A 19,462-nucleotide genomic window follows, 5' to 3' on the forward strand; every position below is an offset into this window, starting at 1 on the left:
GTCCTCCGTTGTTCCGCAACAACAACAAATAAACCAAAAAAAAAAGTATCGGATTGACGACTGGATTATCAAATTTATTATGATGCAATAAAAATCCAATTATACCCGACGGTATTCATACGAGACTGTTTTCATACGCAGACATGACATTTCTTGCTTTGCAGCTTCACAAATGTATTTTTTACTTGATCATTTGGAAGTTAGTATTACTAGTATTACTAGTATTACTTAGGGAGGAATTAATCCATTATTTGAATAATAATCAAAATGAGCTAAAAGTAAAAACATCTGTGTCTGAGTCGTGATGATGTAAGCAGCAGCAGCTTTCACAATTTAAAGTAAACATATACTCCAGGGGCCCTGTGATAGACTGGCGACCTGTCCAGGGTGTACCCTGCCTTCGCCCAATGATAGCTGGGATCGGCTCCAGCCCCCCGTGACCCTAAAATACAGGATAAACGGTAGAAAATGGATGTATGGATGGATATACTCCAGAGTCCAACATCTTATCAAACCGTCCCATGACATCAGGGCGTGTTTGAGGGGGGCAATAAAAGCCTCTGGGTGGTCGTCAGGAGCCTCACAAGCTGCTTGTAACGTTTAACGAGTATCTGCAGGTGAAACATGAGGCTTCCCCCGGCGCTGCTGCTCGTCTGCTGCTGCACGGCTCTGGCCGGTAAGTGTCGCCGCCTCCGCCGTCTGTTGTGTCTGGTGACGTCACACTGGTTTCGTTCTTGTGATGTTTGTACTAACAGATTTAACCAGATTAGTTCATGAATCGACGATCATGTTATAGAGGACTAACCTTTTTTCGAGCAAACAATGATTGAGATCTATTTTCTGTCTTCTATGACGGTAAAGTGAATATTTCTTTCCGGTTCAGACATTAGGCCTACTAGATCTTTTTTAAATAAAACGTCACCACGGGCGTGGCAACCTGGACTCGACAACTCGATAAAGCAAATGGAGACAATAATAGTCAGACACGTTGATGGTGAAAGATGTCTTCATGGATGCGGCCTTCAGGCTCCGTGAAAGCGTGTAGGAAACGACACCTTTGTGATATATTGTTGCGGCTGTGACTTGTGACGTGTTTTTGTCGGTGACCGTCTAAAGTTCTCCGGTCTCTCTCTCAGGCGGTCTCACCATCCGGACCCTGGTGTTCCCGTCCGAGACCAGTGATACGCTCGTGGAGCTGGTCCCCGTGAAGAACCTCAGCCTGCGCGCCTTCACGCTGTGCATGCGCGTCGCCACCGAGCTCAGCGGCGAGCGCGAGGTCATCCTGTTCGCCTACCGCACGAATTACTTCGATGAGCTGAACGTGTGGCGCGAGCTGGACGGCAGGTAGTACTTCTACTGCAAACACTAGTGGTACTACTAGAAACACTAGTACTTCTACTACAAACACAAGCACTACTACTAGAAACACTAGTATTACTACTACAAACACTAGTATAACTACTACAAACACTAGTACTTCTACTAGAGACACTAGAATAACTACTACAACCACTACTTCTACTAGAAACACTAGTATTACTACTACAAACACTAGTATAACTACTACAAACACTAGTACTTCTACTAGAGACACTAGAATAACTACTACAAACACTACTTCTACTAGAAACAGTAGTATTAGTACTACAAACACTAGTACTTCTACTAGAAACACTAGTATTAGTACTACAAACACTAGTACTTCTACTAGAAACACTAGTTTTACTACTACAAAAACTACTTCTACTAGAGACACTAGAATAACTACTACAAACACTACTTCTACTAGAAACACTAGTATTAGTACTACAAACACTAGTACTTCTACTAGAAACACTAGTATAACTACTAGAAACACTAGCACTACTACTAGAAACACTATTGCTACTACAAACACTAGTATAACTACTACAAACACTAGTACTTCTACTAGAGACACTAGAATAACTACTACAAATACTACTTCTACTAGAAACACTAGTATAACTACTACAAACACTAGTACTTCTACTAGAGACACTAGAATAACTACTACAAATACTACTTCTACTAGAAACACTAGTATAAGTACTACAAACACTAGTACTTCTACTAGAGACACTAGAATAACTACTACAAATACTACTTCTACTAGAAACACTAGTATAAGTACTACAAACACTAGTACTTCTACTAGAAACACTAGTAGTTTTACTACTACAAACACTAGTAACTGTACTACTACAAAATCAAATACTACTACAAACACTTGTACTACTACCACAAACACTTGTATTACTACAAACGGTACTAGTGACACAGCAACATGACTACAACAAGTGCTGACATCGTACTGAAACTATGGAGAATAGGCTCCTTCTACTCACAATACTACTACTACAACAGTGTACTAGTACTGCTGTATCAGTGACAGATGTACTGCTTGGGTCTGCTGACGTCATTTCCGTGTGCAGGTTGTCCTTCTACCTGGCCGGAGAGGGCGTGATGTTCGACGTCCCCCAGCTCGGTGCCCTGCAGACCCACCTGTGCCTCACCTGGGACTCGGCCTCGGGGGCCGCCGCCCTCTTCATGGACGGGAGGAAGAGTCTGACCAAGATCTACAAGAAGGGCCATGAGGTCCGTCCCGGGGGCAAGGTCATCCTCGGACAGGACCCGGACGTCTACATGGGCGACTACGACGCCAAGCAGAGTTTTGTCGGGGAGGTCGGCGACGTGAACATGTGGGACTCGGTGCTCTCGGACGGCGACGTCAAAGCCCTGTCCTCCGGGAGGAGGGTGGCGAGGGGCAACGTACTGGACTGGGAGACCACCGAGCTGAAGGTCAACGGGCAGGTGGAGGTCGTTCACGTCGAGCTGTAGCTTCAGCACACAGAGACAAGGAAGACAAAGATGTGAATTACTGTCAAACTGCAAGCCTTCCTATAAAACGGCAATAAAAGATATCGCTGACAACGCCTGTGTCCACATGTAACACCCACAAAAAAATTATATATATATATATATATATATATATATATATAACAACAACATAACAATAACAATTCATAATTCATATAAATCAATGAAAATGCAGCCTTGCTAAAAATGCCCCACAAAACAAATAAACTACCTTGGTCTAATTATTATTATTATTTTAGCATTATATTTTATGGCAACTTTGATGTTGTTGACAATGATTAAAACACACATTATGATAAATGGAAGGTTGGTATAAAAAATACATCCTAAACTCTATAAGAAAACCTGTAACTCCAAAAACGTTGGGCATGTTTGTGTCTTACTTATTAATCAATATTTATTGATTACCGTATACGTTATTATTTATACGTGTGTGTGTGTATGCGTTGGTGTATCATGAAGAAAAAAAGTAGAATTAGCACCATGGACGTCAGGCACGGACGGGGTTCGAACCCGCGATCTTCGGTTTACGAGACCGACGCCTTACCACTTGGCCACCGCGCCTGGCAGTGTAAACGGTTCACAGTGTGATGTTTTGAATTAGCGTCTCAGCTAACGGGGTCGACCGCGTTTTTAATACGAGTCGTGACATTTCACCATCTTTTTAAAAGAGCAGCTTTTTGAAAATCCGCATAAACACAACACGCTTTTAAACCAACGATTCGGCAACATTTCGAGTTGCCACATACACAGACAACGAGAAGGAACCACAACCGGAAGTACCTGAAAGTAGCTCGGTGGACTTGACAGCGCGATACGGTTTCCTATATTTCGCTGAAGTGTGAGTTAAAAAACAAACAAACAAACAAAAAACAGATGATGTGAAAGTCGTGAATGTTTCACGCCATCGGACGTGTGGATGAGTGACGTAGCTCGTGCTGTAAGTAGCGCAACCCGAGTGCTAGCATGCTAACAACAAATCTGTAGATTAGCCGAAGCGTTAGCTTGCTAAAGACGAGGGAAGATTACTTCATTGACGTTTATCTCGGTTTGTTTTCTGTTAAATTAGAAGCGAGTCCCAGTGTTGTCGCCATTATTGTGCCGTCACACTGATGTTATAACGTGTATGTTAAGCTTTTACGTATTTACCAGGAAAGCCCACGCACGCCAAATTGCATTTACAAAATGTAGAATTTAAAAAAACCTGTGCTGATAAACAAGGTAAAGTCAAGGCAAAAGGCACGAATTAAGACTTATTCTGAGTCTTTTTGAGCCCTTCTTCAATTCGGCATATCCACTTATATCAATGTATTAATTTTAAAATTAATAACGATAATTCAATCTTGATCATTTTATCGGCCTGTTGACAAGTTGTCATTTTCCCAAAATGTTAGACATTCAAATATAATAATGAGTTAAATGTGCCTTTTGTGCATATGTTATGCCCACATATCTCAGTGTTTTGGAAATCTGAAATAAATATGTCATTTATCTCCCAGCCCACTGCTGTAAAAAGCTTGTAAACAAAGCATTACAACAACACAATAAACAACTTTTTGAAATATTCCTCTACTAAAACATGATTCATTGACATCAATGTGTTAGCCAAAGCTTCAGCTTTTGTCCAATGTCACTTCAGAATTGAATCTCATGCAAAACCAATAATAAATAATGAGGCAAAAATGTTTCCAGTTTTGACGTTCATGCTGTGTTCCAGCCTTCGTTTAGAGCCTCGTCTGACCCTCTTGCAGCTGAGCCTCCCCCCGCCCTCCCGTCTGCTCCACCATGCCACTGGTGTTGGACGCCGTGTGGGCTCTGTGGAGCATCGGAGCCGGCGTCTATGACTACTTCCACACCAGTGCCATGGAGGAGAGGATCCACACGCTGGAAAACGTCCTCTCCATCCACCAGTTTGTGATCACGGGGCTGTCCGCGGGCCTCATCCTGCTCATGATCTACATACTCTGGAGAAAACACTGAAACCTCCACCGAGGGACAGTTTGGATTATGTGACTGCTCACACTTGAAAGATCGAGTTCACATCGAGGATGACGATGTCCCAGATGAGGTTCAGGAGCACTGATGGGAATCTCAATGAGGACTCTGAAAACTGGTCCGGTGCCTTTTCGTGTTGTGGGTGCTTGGTTCTGTCTGTCTGCCTGTCTGTCTGTCTGTTTGTGCGTTTTGGATATGAGACCAGCCTGAGTGAAACTAATCAGAACTGCTTCTCAAGGCAACTTTGCACTTTTGTTTTTGCCAAGCTTGAAGGAGGAAACCCCCCCTGAGATGAAGCCTTGAGTGGAAACACCTTTCCAGTGTGTGACGAGGGCTGAGGATGCTTCAGAATGTAACACGTGGGGGGCGCGACTGTTGATGCTACTGATTTTTTGTTGTTGTTGATTTTTTCTATAGGATCACAACGTTATCACCTCAAGATCAACTGTTTTCCCATGTAATGAATCAGTGATGTTATTTATGGTGAGGTGGAGGCGGTTCGTGAGATGCATGTGACTGTGTAGAAACCTGGTCCAGGTTCCCCACATTTGACTCGTGTGTTTTACTCTTTTAAAGTTGGTGTCAGACCATGATGATGTGAGAGGGTTTATTATTGTTATTATTAGTATAATTATCCTGGTTCGAGGTAAAAAAGAAACACTGCTTTGAAGTTCAAACACTGGGAAATTAATTTATCCTTGTTCTTTTGTCTGTGTTTAGTTTTCTTTATGTTTCACTAAACTGTAGCTGCTTTCTTACTTTCTGGGATTCATTGCAAAGTGTGCTGTATGCACCATACGGCTCCTGTTAAAGGGAATTGTTTCGAATAATAAATCATGATTCAAGTCCAAGCTGTGTGTGTTTTTACATGTTTCTAAATTATAATCGTTTTGATCCCCGTCATGATTAATGAGTCAGTTTCTGTGTAAAGTAGATAATCCAAAATGGAAACAACGTTCTACTCTCCTCCTGTTCGGAGTGTTTTACTGGTAAAAACAAAAACACCAACAACAATGTGATACAAAATCTGGAAATCTGCTTCCGTCTTCGGCTTTTTGGATCCATTTTATATTAAATGTGACGAAAAGCAGCAGGAGGTCCAAATAAAACACGAGAAGAAAACTAACTGAGGAATACAGAAACAATGCTATAGCTACATCCATAATTACAGTTCTCTAGTGCAATAATTACATTTATTCTAGTGCAATAACTACATTTATTATAATACAATACTTACATTTATTCTAGTGCAATAATTACATTTATTATAGTGCAATAGCGACATGTATTATAATGCAATAATTACATTTATTCTAGTGCAATAATAAATAACAATCTAGTGCAATAACTACATTTATTATAATACAATACTTACATTTATTCTATTGCAATAATTACATTTATTATAGTGCAATAACTACATTTATTATAATACAATACTTACATTTATTCTAGTGCAATAATTACATTTATTATAGTGCAATAGCGACATGTATTATAATGCAATAATTACATTTATTCTAGTGCAATAATAAATAACAATCTAGTGCAATAACTACATATATTCTAGTAATTAATATAATACAATATAATATATATATGTTGTTTCCGCCCTTATTTATACCTGGCTCGCCATGCTGCAGGCGGCAAATGTGCCTTTCCCTAAGAGCCAATATTTGCACCAATGAGAGGTCAGCATTTCACAAACAAGCACTTTGATTGGGTAGAGCTGTTAGAAGGCGGGATCTTTCAACACATAAGAAGCTTCGACCAACATTTTTACAAGGCGGCGAAGTAAAGGCAAAAAAAACAACAAACCCAAATGGAATTTCCTTCAAAATAAAACAATTGACTCGATCAATATGACCTTTTAAGACAAACGTGTGTTCGATGTCGGAAGTATGTATACGGAGGTGTATTTATAAGCTAGAGTTCCACTATTCTCACACAAAAAAAAACATTAGTAGACGTTTTTAAACATTTGACATTTTAATTCGAATGTATTTTGAAAATACTCACCGGATACGCTCTACGTTATGCTGTGTTGCTTTAGAGTACCGTTAACCCCAACTCACCGAACGGGCGCAAGGCGAGATACAAAACGGATTTCGGCGATCGAACCTCCCACCCCCACCCCCCGTAACCGCTTTGCCACTTCTCTCTTTGATCCGTTACTTATCGGCAAGCAGCTTCCCGAGTTCTGGATCAGCGAAGAAGTCGTCGAGAGTCCCGGACGATGCTATCCGGTTAGCCCCCTTGGAGGGGGTTTGTTGCTAACTGGGCTACGGAAGTTAGCCGGTTAGCTAGCAAGCCGCGTCAGCTCGCCCGGAGGCTGAGTTCGTGTTTCGCGCATTTGAAAGCGAGCTTCGGCCGGACGGCCTCTTGTTGTCGGCGACTTGTTTCCCCCGGCAGCTAAAAAAGGGGGGGCAGCAGCTTGCGACGCGTCACAGATTTAAAATACAAAAGAAGTGAAACTTACACACATTTTTTACAGGGTTTTGTTTAAGCGGCTCTTTTGTTTTGACAAAGGAAGAGGAGTTTATTTTTTCTATTTTTGTTTAAATCACATCTGGAGTTGGGACAGCTCCTTTGGACACCCCTCTTTTTGTTGTTGTTTAGTTGCATGGCTCCGCAGAAGCAGAGCTCCTCAGGTGGAAACCAGCCAGGTTCGAGTTCTGGAGGAAAAGCCAACGGGTTCTACCAGCCGCCCTCCTCCTCCTCCTCCTCCTCCTCTTCCTCCTCCGCGATGGCCGGAGCCAAGAAGCCCAACATGCAACTCATTCAAGCCGACCACGAGTTGTTCCTGCAGGCCTTCGAGAGTGAGTGGCACCTTCTTTAAAAGAAAAAAGATACGAGCTCCTCTCTGCAGCTGGAGGATCAGATCAGATCCATTTACTACCTAGTAGTATTGCCTTTACTGCAGTACCAAGTACTACTAGCACACTGAAATACTCATGCAAATACTTTACTGAGGTCCAATCAGCAGAAACAAGTATTGCCGGTTCCCTTTCAGGGTTTTTTACTCTCCTGATGTTTCTGGGTTCATATTTAATGTGTTGTATTTTACTGTATTTTACTGTTTTCAGTTTAATTTATTATTACTACACTGTGTGTCATGTTCACACTTCTGGGAATACGTGGTTTCATACTGGAATGTAGTGGGGGAGGAAAAAAAGCACAATATTCACCTCTGAGTTGTAGGAAGAACCATGGAATACTCACGGAAAAGTACAAGTACCACAGTACATATACATACACTGTTAATTACAGGTGGTGTCATAGTTTGTTTTTTTAATTTAAGGCGATAAACGGAGATAATTGAATTACTTTAACCTGTCGCCACGAAGGATATTATTCGGCTTAATCTTATCAATTAATTGTTAATCAATGATATAGTTTATTAAATGTCACATGGACTCAATGAGCTCATCATGCTTTTTTTATTAGGCTTGTTTTCAGAAGTCATGAAACTGTATTTCTTTGCAGAACCGACCCAGATCTACAGGTTCCTCCGCACCCGGAACCTGATCGCCGTGAGTGTTGGAACACAGTCACATGACTAACGTGACCATTTGAGATGAGAGGGGAAGTGTTGAGGTAGACCTAATGTGTTTTTCTGTTACATTCCAGCCTATATTCTTACACAGGACGCTCACCTACATGTCCCACAGAAACTCAAGGAATAACGTCAAAAGGTAAAAATCCTCCACGTGTTCTCACGTCTCGTGGCTGCATTTCTTTTTAGGTGTTTTAGGTTTTCCTATCTAGGTGTTGAACCTGAACGCTGGTGTTGAATAGTTGTGTGTTCTAGAAGAGAAGGGTGGGTGTGTTATCTGGAGGGAGACGTGATCCGTTTAAAGCCGAGACAGGAGAGTCGTTTTCAGTTACGCTGCTTTGCATACAGACGCTAGATCTGATCCCCGCGGGGCCGCGTCCCGTGGTTCAGGTCTCGTTTGGGTGTCGCTGCGTTTGAGGGACTTTCGGGGTTCTCAGTCTCAAGGGTTTCATACGGGTGTGCTGGAAATCCTTGAAAGCCCTTTATGTGATGACATCTATGATAGAACAGAGAAAAGAAGATCTCCATATTTGAGGGACTGAAAGCAGCATTTTCTGACATTTCTTTATGAAAAATGACTTTTGATGATGAACAGATGATGAAAATAGTTGGTGATTATATTTCTGTGGATCTGTTAGTGGAATTAGTTTTCCTTTCATTTGTGGTCCTTCTGTAAAAAGCTGTCTCCAAACATCATGTTGGTTGTTTAGAGGACAATAACATCTCATTTAATGTGATCAACAAGTGACATAATAAGTTGACTGAATACTGACCATTGGATTGATACACATATGGAGTTTACCACAGCTGGAAGGTGCTGGAAAAGCATGGAAATGCACCTGGAAATGCTTGAATTTGACTTTGGAAAAGGTGGAGGGACCCTGATTTACTGACTCTTCATAAAGCATGACAGGCTGATCAGAGATCAGTCTGGTTCATTCACTGCTCATGTAGTTTCTCTGCTGCTCCTGCTGTTTTATGTAAAAAGCCAATTAGAGTAAAAAGGCAACAGCCGACTGTGAACCAGAATCAATCACTTCCTCCCGACGAGCAGTCGCACAAAGGCTACCGTGTTCCGGAGTAATGAAGCGGGAGCGAGAGCGTGCGCGTGATGTGGTCGACGCCGCGCTCCGGACGCCGGCCTGCAGACGTCAGCGGTCGGCTCGTCGTGTTCTACACAGGTGTTTTCGGTTACTGCGGCTCGTTAGACGGCCGCTCGGCTCGGAAGCAGGAATTATATGTGAGGCCGCCAGACTCCGGGCTCTAATGGCTCCAAAAAACTCTGCAGATTTGAGCCAGGTGGGCTTTGCTTTTAGGTTTCCAGCTCGGCGGCGTCCTCCTGACAGACACGGACCCCCATGTGGCTCCATGTGGTTCGATCCTAAAAGGGAAAACCTTCTTGTTGCGTCTACGCCAACACTTGAAAGCTGTGAGGGGGAAGAAAAAAACCCCCAAAATAAACTTGACTTCCTGCTGCTGATCTTGATTAAAAACGTAACCTGCTGCCTGCACGCCATTGAAGTGGGTTTTGAGTGGTCGTTTCCAAACAACTTTACATGGAACGGACCAATTTAACGTGGAACGAACCAACTATGAGAGCTGAGAGACAAATGTTCAGCATCACCTGCTGACAGAAAACCCCCAAAAAGCTATTTGATAGCCACTAATAAATAAAACAGATCAGATCACCTGATTCAACATTACGTTTAAAAAGCCCCGTTGGTGGCAGCTTATGTACTTTGCTCCGGCTGAAGGTCGAGGCTGAAGGTCGGGGGTCGGTGCTGGATGTTGGGGCTAGAAGTCGGGGCTGGAAGTTGGGACTAGAAGTCGGGGCTGGATGTTGGGGCTAGAAGTCGGGGCTGGATGTTGGGGCTAGAAGTCGGGGCTGGAGGTTTGGGGTCGGGGCTGGATGTTGGGGCTAGAAGTCGGGGCTGCCGGTGTAGTTTCACTGACCTGCTGTCCGTCTGCGTTTTAGGAAAAGCTCCAAGGTCGACAACTTGTTGTTCAAAGTGGAGAAGATGAGAGGCGACCAGGAGACTCCCAGGTAAACAGTTTAATTCTGCTGTTATTTATAATGTAATATATATATATAACAGAAAGTTAATTATCTCTAAACATATGAGATATAACATCATAAGTTTCCCCTCCAACAGCTTGGCCTCTAATCTGCAGCTCACTTTCACCGGCTTCTTTCATAAAGCTGGTAAGTTCTCAAGTTCTTTTTATTCCCGTATCTCCTCTAGAGTAAGGAAAATCCTTAATGTGTGTGTGTGTGTGCGTGTGCGCGTGTGCGTGCGTGCGTGCGTGTGTGTGTGTGTGTGTGTGTGTGTGCGTGTGTGTGTGTCCTCAGGGAAGCCGTCTCAGGACTCCGAGAACGAGCAGAACTCCGTCTCTCTGGAGGTGCTGCTGGTCAAAGTCTGTCACAAGAAGAGGAAGGTGTGTGTGTGTCTGAGTGTCTCTCGTCCGTCCATCTTCACTTCCTGTATCTGACCCGTCTCACCTCCCGGTTCCAGGACGTGAGCTGTCCGGTGAAGCAGGTCCCGGCGGGGAAGAAGCAGGTCCCTCTGAACCCGGACACGAGTGCCGTGGGAGTCCAGGCCAAGCCGGGCTCCTCCCCGTCCCTGCTGGTCCCCGGCAGCGAGTTCGAGCCCAGCAACTCCCACATGGTGAAGTCGTATTCGCTGCTCCTCCGGGTGTCGAGTCCCGGGTGTCCTCCTCGGACGCAGATCAACGGCCTGGCCAACGGGGAGAACCTCCACGGTAGAGGTGAGGGTCTCCTTTCTGTCGGTGAGGGTCTCTAGGTCTTAGGGGTCCCTCCGCCGGGTCTATAGGCCTTGGGGGTCCTTGGCCTGATTACGTTGAAGACCTCTGATCTAGCCGATCACCAGAATCTCAAACTATCTTGACTTTCTGACTTGGTGAGCACCGTGTTGTCATAACACTATGAATCCTTTGTGGTCCTGATGATGTGTCGCCATCGCCGCCGCCGCCACGGTGTTGTTTGTGCGTGTGCGTCAGCTTCCTGTGTGGTAGAGGACGGCGTTCATGTCATCACGTGTCTGTCTCAGATTTTACAGAGGAAGTGGTGAGCAGGAAGAGGAGGAGCTCCTCTCTCAGGGAGGAGGAGGAGGAGGAGGAGGAGGGAGAAACCACATTTGTGGCTCAGATGACCGTCTTTGATAAAAACAGGTGAAACTCACAAACCCTCCCGACACACTAATCTCACTTGCCGCCGCGGACAGGAAGTGATGAAACCGTGTGGGTTGCTTGTGTGCGCAGACGTCTGCAGCTGCTGGACGGGGAGTACGAGGTGTCCATGCAGGAGATGGAGGAGTGTCCGGTCGGCAAGAAGAGGGCGACCTGGGAGACCATCCTGGACGGGAAGGTGGGTGTAGTAGGAAAAGGTGTAGGAAGCCTGGATCCAGCGTGATAGCGTCGTTAGCATCGTTAGCTCCGAGGTGAACCTGCCCTCTCCGTCTGCAGCGCTTGCCTCCGTTCGAGAGCTTCTCTCAGGGTCCGACCCTGCAGTTCACCCTGCGCTGGACCAGCGACTCCTCCGACCGCTCCACCGCCCCCGTGGCTAAACCTCTGGCCACCCGCAACTCCGAGACCAACCAGGACCCCAGACCCAGCACCCTGAGGTCCACGCACACGCTGGGTGAGCAGGAAGCAGGCGACACACACACACACATACACACACACACACACACACACACACACACACACACACACACACACACACACACACACAGATTTTATATTTCTCTCCTGTGCTGCAGCTGTTAAAGAGTCCGTCAACGCCGACATGCAGACCAGGAGAGAACTGATCTCAGCCGAGCCTCGACAGAAGCTCCGGATCTTCTACCAGGTGGGTCTCAGCTGGTCCTGGATCTGCTGTAGACGAAGAACATGACATGAGTTATGAATAAATAGACATTGAGTGACTTGTAGATGGAGAAATCAGAACATTAAAAATAACAAATCTCACCTTTTACTTGTGTTGCATCATCGCTCGTATATCTGGACGACACACCCACAATTCAGTAACCCCGCCCACATGCTCTTAACCCCGCCCACGTCTCCGTCCTTCCCCTCCAGTTCCAGTACAACAGCAACACGCGGCAGCAGACGGAGGCCAGAGACGACCTCCACTGTCCCTGGTGCACGCTCAACTGCAGGAAGCTCTACAGCCTCATCAAGCACCTGAAGCTGTCTCACTCTCGCTTCATCTTCAACTACGTGGTGAGACAGGCCGGGCTCCTCAGAGCGTCCTCACGGGGAAAATATCAAATATAGAAAGGTTAACCAAGATGCATTTAATAATATTCCCCCCGCTGTGTCTCCCTCGGTGTGTCTCCCCCGCTGTGTCTCCCCCGGTGTCGGCAGCCTCACCCTAAAGGAGCGAAGATCGAGGTCTCCATCAACGAGCGCTACGACGGCTCGTACGCAGGAAACCCTCAGGACGTCCACGGCCAGCCGGGCTTCGCCTTCAGCAGGAACGGCCCGGTGAAGAGGACCGCCGTCACCCACGTGGTGGTCTGCAGGTCTGCCGTCACCGCCAAAATATATATTTATATTAACAACATAATGTGACAAAAACTAACTAAGGCTGCACACTGTTGGAAAAACAGGTTTTCAGTGATTGTGATATGAAAAAAATACAGGAACTTTTCGAGCTTCATTTATTATTTTCATGTTTCATGTTATAAAAAGTCCTTATTTCCGGCCGAGGACACCGTTCTCAAAGCGCTCTGGTGTTTTGTGTCCAGACCCACGAGGACGAAGGCGAGTCTGTCCGAGTTCCTGGAGCTGGAGGATCCAGATCAGGAGCAGCCCATCATCAGCGGACACAACCGCCTCTACTTCCACAGCGACAGCTGCGTGCCGCTCCGCCCGCAGGAGATGGAGGTGGACAGCGAGGACGAGCGGGACCCCGACTGGCTGAAGGAGAAGACCGCCATGGTGAGTATATACAAGCCCCGCCCCCCGCCTGTTACAGCTGTGTGTAAACCTGGTCTGAAGTCTGACTGGTCTCTCTGCAGCAAATCGAGGACTTCACCGACGTCAACGAGGGCGAGAAGGAGATCATGAAGCTGTGGAACCTCCACGTCATGAAGCACGGGTGAGTCCAGTTCACCAGCAGATACTAGACTACGACCCTAGACCGCCAGACTGATCCTGAACCTTGGTCCCCTCGCAGCTTCATCGCCGACAACCAGATGAACGAGTCGTGCCTGCTGTTCGCCGACCGCCACGGCGTCCACGTCGTCAGGAACGACCTCTGTCGCAACTTCCTGTTGCACCTGATCAGCATGCACGACTTCAACCTGATCACCACGCAGACCATCGACCAGGCCATGGCCCGGCTCCGCCTCCTGCAGGGCCAGGACGCACGCCGGGACCAGGGCGGCGAGGAGGAGGAGGAGGAAGAGGAGGAGGACGACTGGGAGACGGCCGTGGAGTCCCAGCCAGAGCTGGATCCAGATCCAGAGATGGAGTACACACCCTGTAACGACGAGACCAGCAACGGCTGCGTGGAGAATGGAAACCAGCAGCAGGACCAGGACCACCAGGACCAGGAGGAGGGTGGAGGAGCTGTGACTGAAACTCTGCCCGCCGAGCAGAAAGTCCTCGGTTCTGGTTCGGTTTGAAACTGAACTCAAATCAGAGCAAAGATCCCAAAACAGGAAGATAAAAGGCCAGAATGTGGAGCGAGACCCGAACCCGGAGCGCGCTGGGGGGTGGGGGGTCACTGCAGGGATTATGTTTTACGGTGGGTCACACCAGGAACTAGACCCGTTACCTGGGTTAGGTTCAGAAGAACCCGAAGAATCACCAGAATCCTCCTTTGTTGTTATTTTCTTCTTATTCTACGAGTCCCGACCCCCTTATCCTCCCGAGTCTGGATCAGTTCTGACCCCCTTAGATCAGATTGTTTAACGGACTTCGGATCGTGATCGTCTTCCTTTTGTCTTCCTCGGTGTGAAGAACCGGTCTGGGACCTTCCTGCCACGCGGCTCCACCAAAGGTTTTTTTCTGTATTACTGAGTGTGTTTTACGTGCAAATTAGTTGTCACGGTTACGAGTCAAAGATGTCCAATCAGGTCTCAGTGTCTAGGTGTCTGATCGGGTCTCTGGGTGTCTGATCGGGTCTCTGGGTAAAGTGATAAAGTGTCCAGGACTTCCATCAGGTTTCTGGGTGTCAGGCTCCTTTTGAATAGGATCGTGTCTCTGGGTGTCTGATGTGGTCTCTAGTTGTCTAATCAGGTGTCCAGGTGTCTGATGTGGTCTCTAGTTGTCTAATCAGGTGTCCAGGTGTCTGATGTGGTCTCTAGTTGTCTCATCAGGTCTCCAGGTGTCTGATGTGGTCTCTAGTTGATTAATCAGGTCTCCGGGTGTCTGATGTGGTCTCTAGGTGTTTAATCTTGTCTCTGGTGTGTCTGATAAAGTGCCCGGTTCCTCTTGTTGTCTGATCTGGTTTTTAATCAGGTCTTCAGGTCTCCAATAAGGGCTCTGATCCGGTCAGAGTCCAGGTGTGTCCAGGTCTCTCTCTTGATATTCTCCACATCAGCAGTGATATTTATTATATTTCTTCTCTCGAGCGGATCGCAGACTCCGCCAGCCAGCCAGCTGGGATCAGAGTCCTGGATCAGGTGCTAGATCTTTGTAATCCTCAAGCAGACCTCCACTGCCAGCACACAAACACCACCATGCACCTTTGTTTTTTTTTACTGGACTCGTTTCCTCCACGACAAACCGGGTCTCAGCTTCAATGTGGATCGTCTGGTCTACGGAGATGATGCAGATCCCGGATCTGGATCTGGTAAATGGTGCTCTGTGCTGGTTCCGGTTTCTTTAATTGCTGCTGTCAGTTCAGATCACGAAGAACCGAATCCCTTTTTTGGACAAAATAATGATTAATTGAATGAATGAACCTGAAGACGAGGCAGAGCACGAGATCAGCTGTTTGGGGTGTTTTTCTTCCTCGTCTTGTTTCGTTCGTTCGACTCTAAAACTGTAAGAATGTTTAGTTTTTTTTGTTTACACACCAAAGTGGAAACATTTTTGCTGCAGATTTGTCGACTGTGCTTTTGATTTCACTGCCTTCTAACGAAGCACACGTCCGGCTGCTGATCTGAGAACGGCCTGCAGACGTCGGATTTATTTTTGAACCGTCTCGTATCGTTTCTCTGCTCCGAGCACGAGTCTGAGTCATCTTTCAGAGCCTGATGGTTCCGAGTGACTCAGCACTTTTTTGTTTGTTTTTGAATAAAGCCCACTGTCGGTTCTTTTTGTTCATTCACACGAGACCAGCAGCGTTTTGCACAAAGACGAGGAGCCATGTCGAGAAAAACCAGAGCGAAGAAAAAAACCAACCAGCTCGACGTTGTGAACCTTTGAGTTGAATCAGAATGGTTTTCTATTAAAAATGAACAAGTTTTGTACAATTATCCACAACGTGGTTCATTTCTTCCACTGATGGTTCCAATGATACAAATTAAAGACGATTGAAGACATCCGTTTCTAACAATGTCTAGATGTAATAATAATAATATCAATAACAATCATTATGATGAACTGAACTTCTCGTTAGGTTGAAAAATAACTCCATAAAAAGTTTAAAAACAAGAAAGAAGTGTGACACTCTCCGATCTGAAGCTCCTTTTTATTTCCGTTTTCACATCAAACATCTTAATATTTTGTTAACACATTAATAAACGATGAGTCATCAATAACCATCAGATCACACATTCAGTCCAAACTCTCCCCCTCACACAACAAACGGCAGCTTTTTTACCTAAATACTGTTCGGATTGTCGACGCTAAAGTAATTCAACGTAACAGTTTGATTCTTGTCCTGACCCTCGGCCCCCCATGTCTGACCCCCCCCAAACATCCTCCTGGCTTCCTGTCGTTCTGACAAATTCACTCCAAAGAACTCCAGACAGGCTTTGTTTTTGGCGAACTGTCCCTTTAAGCAAAATACGAGAAGAGGTGACTTTCACAGTGACGGGTTATTTTAAATAAAAAACAAAACGATCAGGTTTAGCAGATTGTGTCTTTGCTTTCCTGCTGCCCCCCCCCTAAATAAAATAACATCTAAATATAAAACTGAACTGTTATGTAATACCAGCCGACCAACTACAGTCTTCAACGCAGCGACGGATTTAAGAACTGATCTGTAAACAGTAGTCGACCTTGTCAGAAGGCCCGAGAATCGAGGTGAAAGAATAAGCAGAGACGAAACACGGATTCGTCCGACGCGACTCCCTGAAGACGGAGGAGGAGGAGCCGGGTCGTCGTCATGGTGACGAGCCTCTTGTCGACATGGAGACGGTGGAAACGCAGACGGGGGTTTTTAACAAAACAAGACGACATAAAATAACTAAAATCGAGTTAAATGGGAGTTCCCTGAATATTAGAAAATAGGACGATTTATCTTTTTCTCCCTTCTAGGTTAAAAAAAACACGATAAATACAGCGTCTGATGTCCCGAGAAGGCACGCCTCCATGTATTTGATTGGCTAACAAAGTGTTATAAAAGATGATGTCACATTGCATTTCAGCTAAAGTTTCATGAGAACCAAGTTTTTCTCTCACAAATGTATAATTTTATCATCTCAGATTATATCCAATCCTTTTTTCTTTTTCTTCCTCTAATGGCTCTCATACGCATCACAAATAAAAACAATCCGTTTACAACAAATGAACACTTCCATAGATTTGATTGGCGTTTTTTTTGGAGGTCGACGCTAACAGCTGATCAGAAATCAGATTTGTTCACATTAACTGCTTAAAGTCCCGATGTACGTGCAACGTAAACACACTGAAGCCGGTTTCCAGGACGAGCTGCCGGTGTGGAAGTAAACAGCGGATCGTTTCCAGACTCCGAGCCCCCGTAGACCGTAAAACAAACAAACTCCGGTCCGGTGGATGAAGGATCCGGGTTTTAAAACACCAGGACCTTCCAGCCCGAGTGGACGAAGGAGCAGCCGAAGAAGAGGCAGTCCACCGCCTGCTCCACCAGCCAGTCGAACACCACCTCCCGGCTGCCCGAGCCGATGGTGACCCGCAGCTTGAAGCCGCCGCCGTCGCTGACCAGGTTCACCACCTCCATGTCAAAGGTCACGGAGGAGCCCACGGTGATGGAGGGCAGCTGGTTGGTCATCTCCTTACCGTTGACGAAGACGGCTCCTGGGATGACATCACACACACACACACACACACACACACACACACACACACACACACACACACACACACACACACAGACACACACAGACACACACACACACAGACACACACACACACACACACACACACAGACACACACACACACACACAGACACACACACACACACACACACAGACACACACAGACACACACACACACACACACAGACACACACACACACACACACACACACACACACACACACACACATTACTGTGTGACATAAAACACTTAGAAGTCCTTTTTAGCGTCAGCATGTGTGTCGGCGTGTGTGTGTGTGTGTGTGTCTGTGTCTGTGTGTGTGTGTGTGTGTGTGTGTGTCTGTGTGTGTGTGTGTGTGTGTGTGTGTGTGTGTGTGTGTGTGTGTGTGTGTGTGTGTGTGTGTGTGTGTGTGTCTGAGGTACCGTTGGTGGAGATGCAGACGGCCTGGTCTCTCTGCAGAGACTCCGCCCCCTTCCCTCCCTGCACACACACACCCAGACTGTCCCTCCGATCCATCTGACCGGCCGCCGACATCCTGCACACAGAAAACACCGTCTCAGTGGGGACTCGTCTCCAATCCATAATCAATAATCAGCGTGATCAGCTGCTGCTTTACTTGAAGGTGAGCGTCTGGCCACAGAAGTAGGTGGGGGCGTTGGAGTAGAGGACGGGGCAGCGCGGCTGGGTGGAGTCGTTCCGCAGGGCGATGTTCCTCCGGCTGCTCAGGATGTAGCCCTCACTGCCCGGACACCACTCTGCACACACAGGTCAAACCTTGAAAACTCAAACTCAAGGGTTTTCAAGGATTTCCAGCACCCGTACCGACCCTGCAAGCAGCCAAGTCCTAAATCACAACATCACTTTCTCATGTTAGATATTTGTTTATTTGCATATGAGCCGGTTAGGACATTCAATCCATGGAACCAATCAGAGCTCGAGAAGGTTGTGAGGTCCCGCCTCCTTCTTCTCCACCCACCGTGCGGTGCCAGGGTGGTGTACCCGGTCTGGGGGACACTCCAGGGGCTCCACTCGGTGCGGCCCTCCCCGCGGGCGCAGACCCGGAACAGGTAGTCCGTGTGGGGGTCCAGGTGCAGGACCAGAAACTCGCAGTCCCGACCGATGTAGGCGTCCTCGTACTGGCTCCCCCCGGTGCCAGACCGCCGGTACTGCAGCCGATAATCCGCCGCCGCAAAGTCCTCATCCACCTGATACCGCACACACACGCATATTAACGCTTGCATCAGTGTGTGTGTGTGTGTGTGTGTGTGTGTGTGTGTGCGACCTCGCTGACCTTACACCAGCGGACGTGGATGCTGCCCGGCCGCTCCTGCAGCTCCTCGATCTGGACGGGCGGGTGGGAGGCGACGGAGCCGAGGCGGGCCACGCGGTCCCTCAGCAGCGCCAGCAGGGAGTCGTCCAGCTGGGCGGAGACGCACGGCACGTCCACCAACGCCGGCACCTCCGGGAGGCTGCAACAGGTCAAAGTCAAGCACTTTCCAAGCATTTCAAGGTGCATTTCCATGCTTTTCCAGCCCCTTCCAGCTGTGGTAAACTCCATCTTTGTATCAATCCAATGGTCAGTATTCAGTCTACTTATTATGTCACTTGTTCATCACATTAAATGAGATGTTATTGTCCTCTAAACAACCAACATGATGTTTGGAGACAGCTTTTTACAGAAGGACCACAAATGAAAGGAAAACTAATTCCACTAACAGATCCACAGAAATATAATCACCAACTATTTTCATCATCTGTTCATCATCAAAAGTCATTTTTCATAAAGAAATGTCAGA

General features: G+C 46.6%; 3 protein-coding genes and 1 long non-coding RNA gene across 4 annotated transcripts in view; 3 read left to right on the forward strand and 1 right to left on the reverse strand.

Annotated features, from left to right (window-relative positions):
- Positions 1-535: 535 nt before the first annotated feature.
- On the forward strand, positions 536-2,952 carry LOC311030773 (C-reactive protein-like). The gene is made up of 3 exons (XM_084036753.1): positions 536-676; positions 1,137-1,344; positions 2,454-2,952. Exons 1-3 carry the CDS (start codon positions 625-627, stop codon positions 2,857-2,859), a joined length of 666 nt encoding a protein of 221 aa, XP_083892879.1. The 5' UTR covers positions 536-624; the 3' UTR covers positions 2,860-2,952.
- A 542-nt stretch (positions 2,953-3,494) lies between these two features.
- LOC311030986 lies at positions 3,495-5,744 on the forward strand. The gene is made up of 2 exons (XR_014599029.1): positions 3,495-3,838; positions 4,616-5,744. It is a non-coding gene; the product is annotated as an uncharacterized lncRNA (long non-coding RNA).
- A 1,255-nt stretch (positions 5,745-6,999) lies between these two features.
- LOC311030420 (polycomb protein suz12-B-like) lies at positions 7,000-15,900 on the forward strand. Its single transcript, XM_084036158.1, has 16 exons — positions 7,000-7,712; positions 8,380-8,426; positions 8,524-8,588; positions 10,425-10,493; positions 10,603-10,652; positions 10,800-10,885; positions 10,963-11,215; positions 11,518-11,638; positions 11,729-11,834; positions 11,933-12,107; positions 12,229-12,317; positions 12,548-12,691; positions 12,836-12,993; positions 13,219-13,411; positions 13,492-13,571; positions 13,650-15,900. Exons 1-16 carry the CDS (start codon positions 7,517-7,519, stop codon positions 14,098-14,100), a joined length of 2,283 nt encoding a protein of 760 aa, XP_083892284.1. The 5' UTR covers positions 7,000-7,516; the 3' UTR covers positions 14,101-15,900.
- Positions 15,901-17,107: 1,207 nt separating this feature from the next.
- Positions 17,108-19,462, reverse strand: part of crlf3 (cytokine receptor-like factor 3) — a 9,475-nt gene continuing 7,120 nt past the window's right edge. The window contains exons 5-9 of the mRNA XM_084036164.1: positions 18,958-19,135; positions 18,643-18,871; positions 18,283-18,421; positions 18,089-18,201; positions 17,108-17,644 (exon numbers count right to left, since the gene is read on the reverse strand). Coding sequence (XP_083892290.1) covers positions 17,400-17,644; positions 18,089-18,201; positions 18,283-18,421; positions 18,643-18,871; positions 18,958-19,135 — 904 coding nt within the window. The 3' untranslated portion in view covers positions 17,108-17,399. The remainder of the gene's footprint in view (positions 17,645-18,088; positions 18,202-18,282; positions 18,422-18,642; positions 18,872-18,957; positions 19,136-19,462) is intronic.

The sequence above is a fragment of the Eutrigla gurnardus genome (assembly GCF_963514095.1).
Source record: "Eutrigla gurnardus genome assembly, chromosome: 20".
NCBI classification, from domain to species: Eukaryota; Metazoa; Chordata; class Actinopteri; order Perciformes; family Triglidae; genus Eutrigla; species Eutrigla gurnardus.

What these genes read in the sequence shown, in the direction of transcription:
- LOC311030773 (XM_084036753.1), top strand. Translation starts at nt 625, where the DNA reads ATGAGGCTTCCCCCGGCGCTGCTGCTCGTCTGCTGCTGCACGGCTCTG. An exon ending in CTGCTGCACGGCTCTGGCCG is followed by an intron (nt 677 to 1,136) that starts GTAAGTGTCGCC and finishes TCTCTCTCTCAG; the next exon opens with GCGGTCTCACCATCCGGACC. An exon ending in TGGCGCGAGCTGGACGGCAG is followed by an intron (nt 1,345 to 2,453) that starts GTAGTACTTCTA and finishes TTCCGTGTGCAG; the next exon opens with GTTGTCCTTCTACCTGGCCG.
- LOC311030420 (XM_084036158.1), top strand. Translation starts at nt 7,517, where the DNA reads ATGGCTCCGCAGAAGCAGAGCTCCTCAGGTGGAAACCAGCCAGGTTCG. An exon ending in AGACCATCCTGGACGGGAAG is followed by an intron (nt 11,835 to 11,932) that starts GTGGGTGTAGTA and finishes CTCCGTCTGCAG; the next exon opens with CGCTTGCCTCCGTTCGAGAG. An exon ending in AGCTCCGGATCTTCTACCAG is followed by an intron (nt 12,318 to 12,547) that starts GTGGGTCTCAGC and finishes CTTCCCCTCCAG; the next exon opens with TTCCAGTACAACAGCAACAC.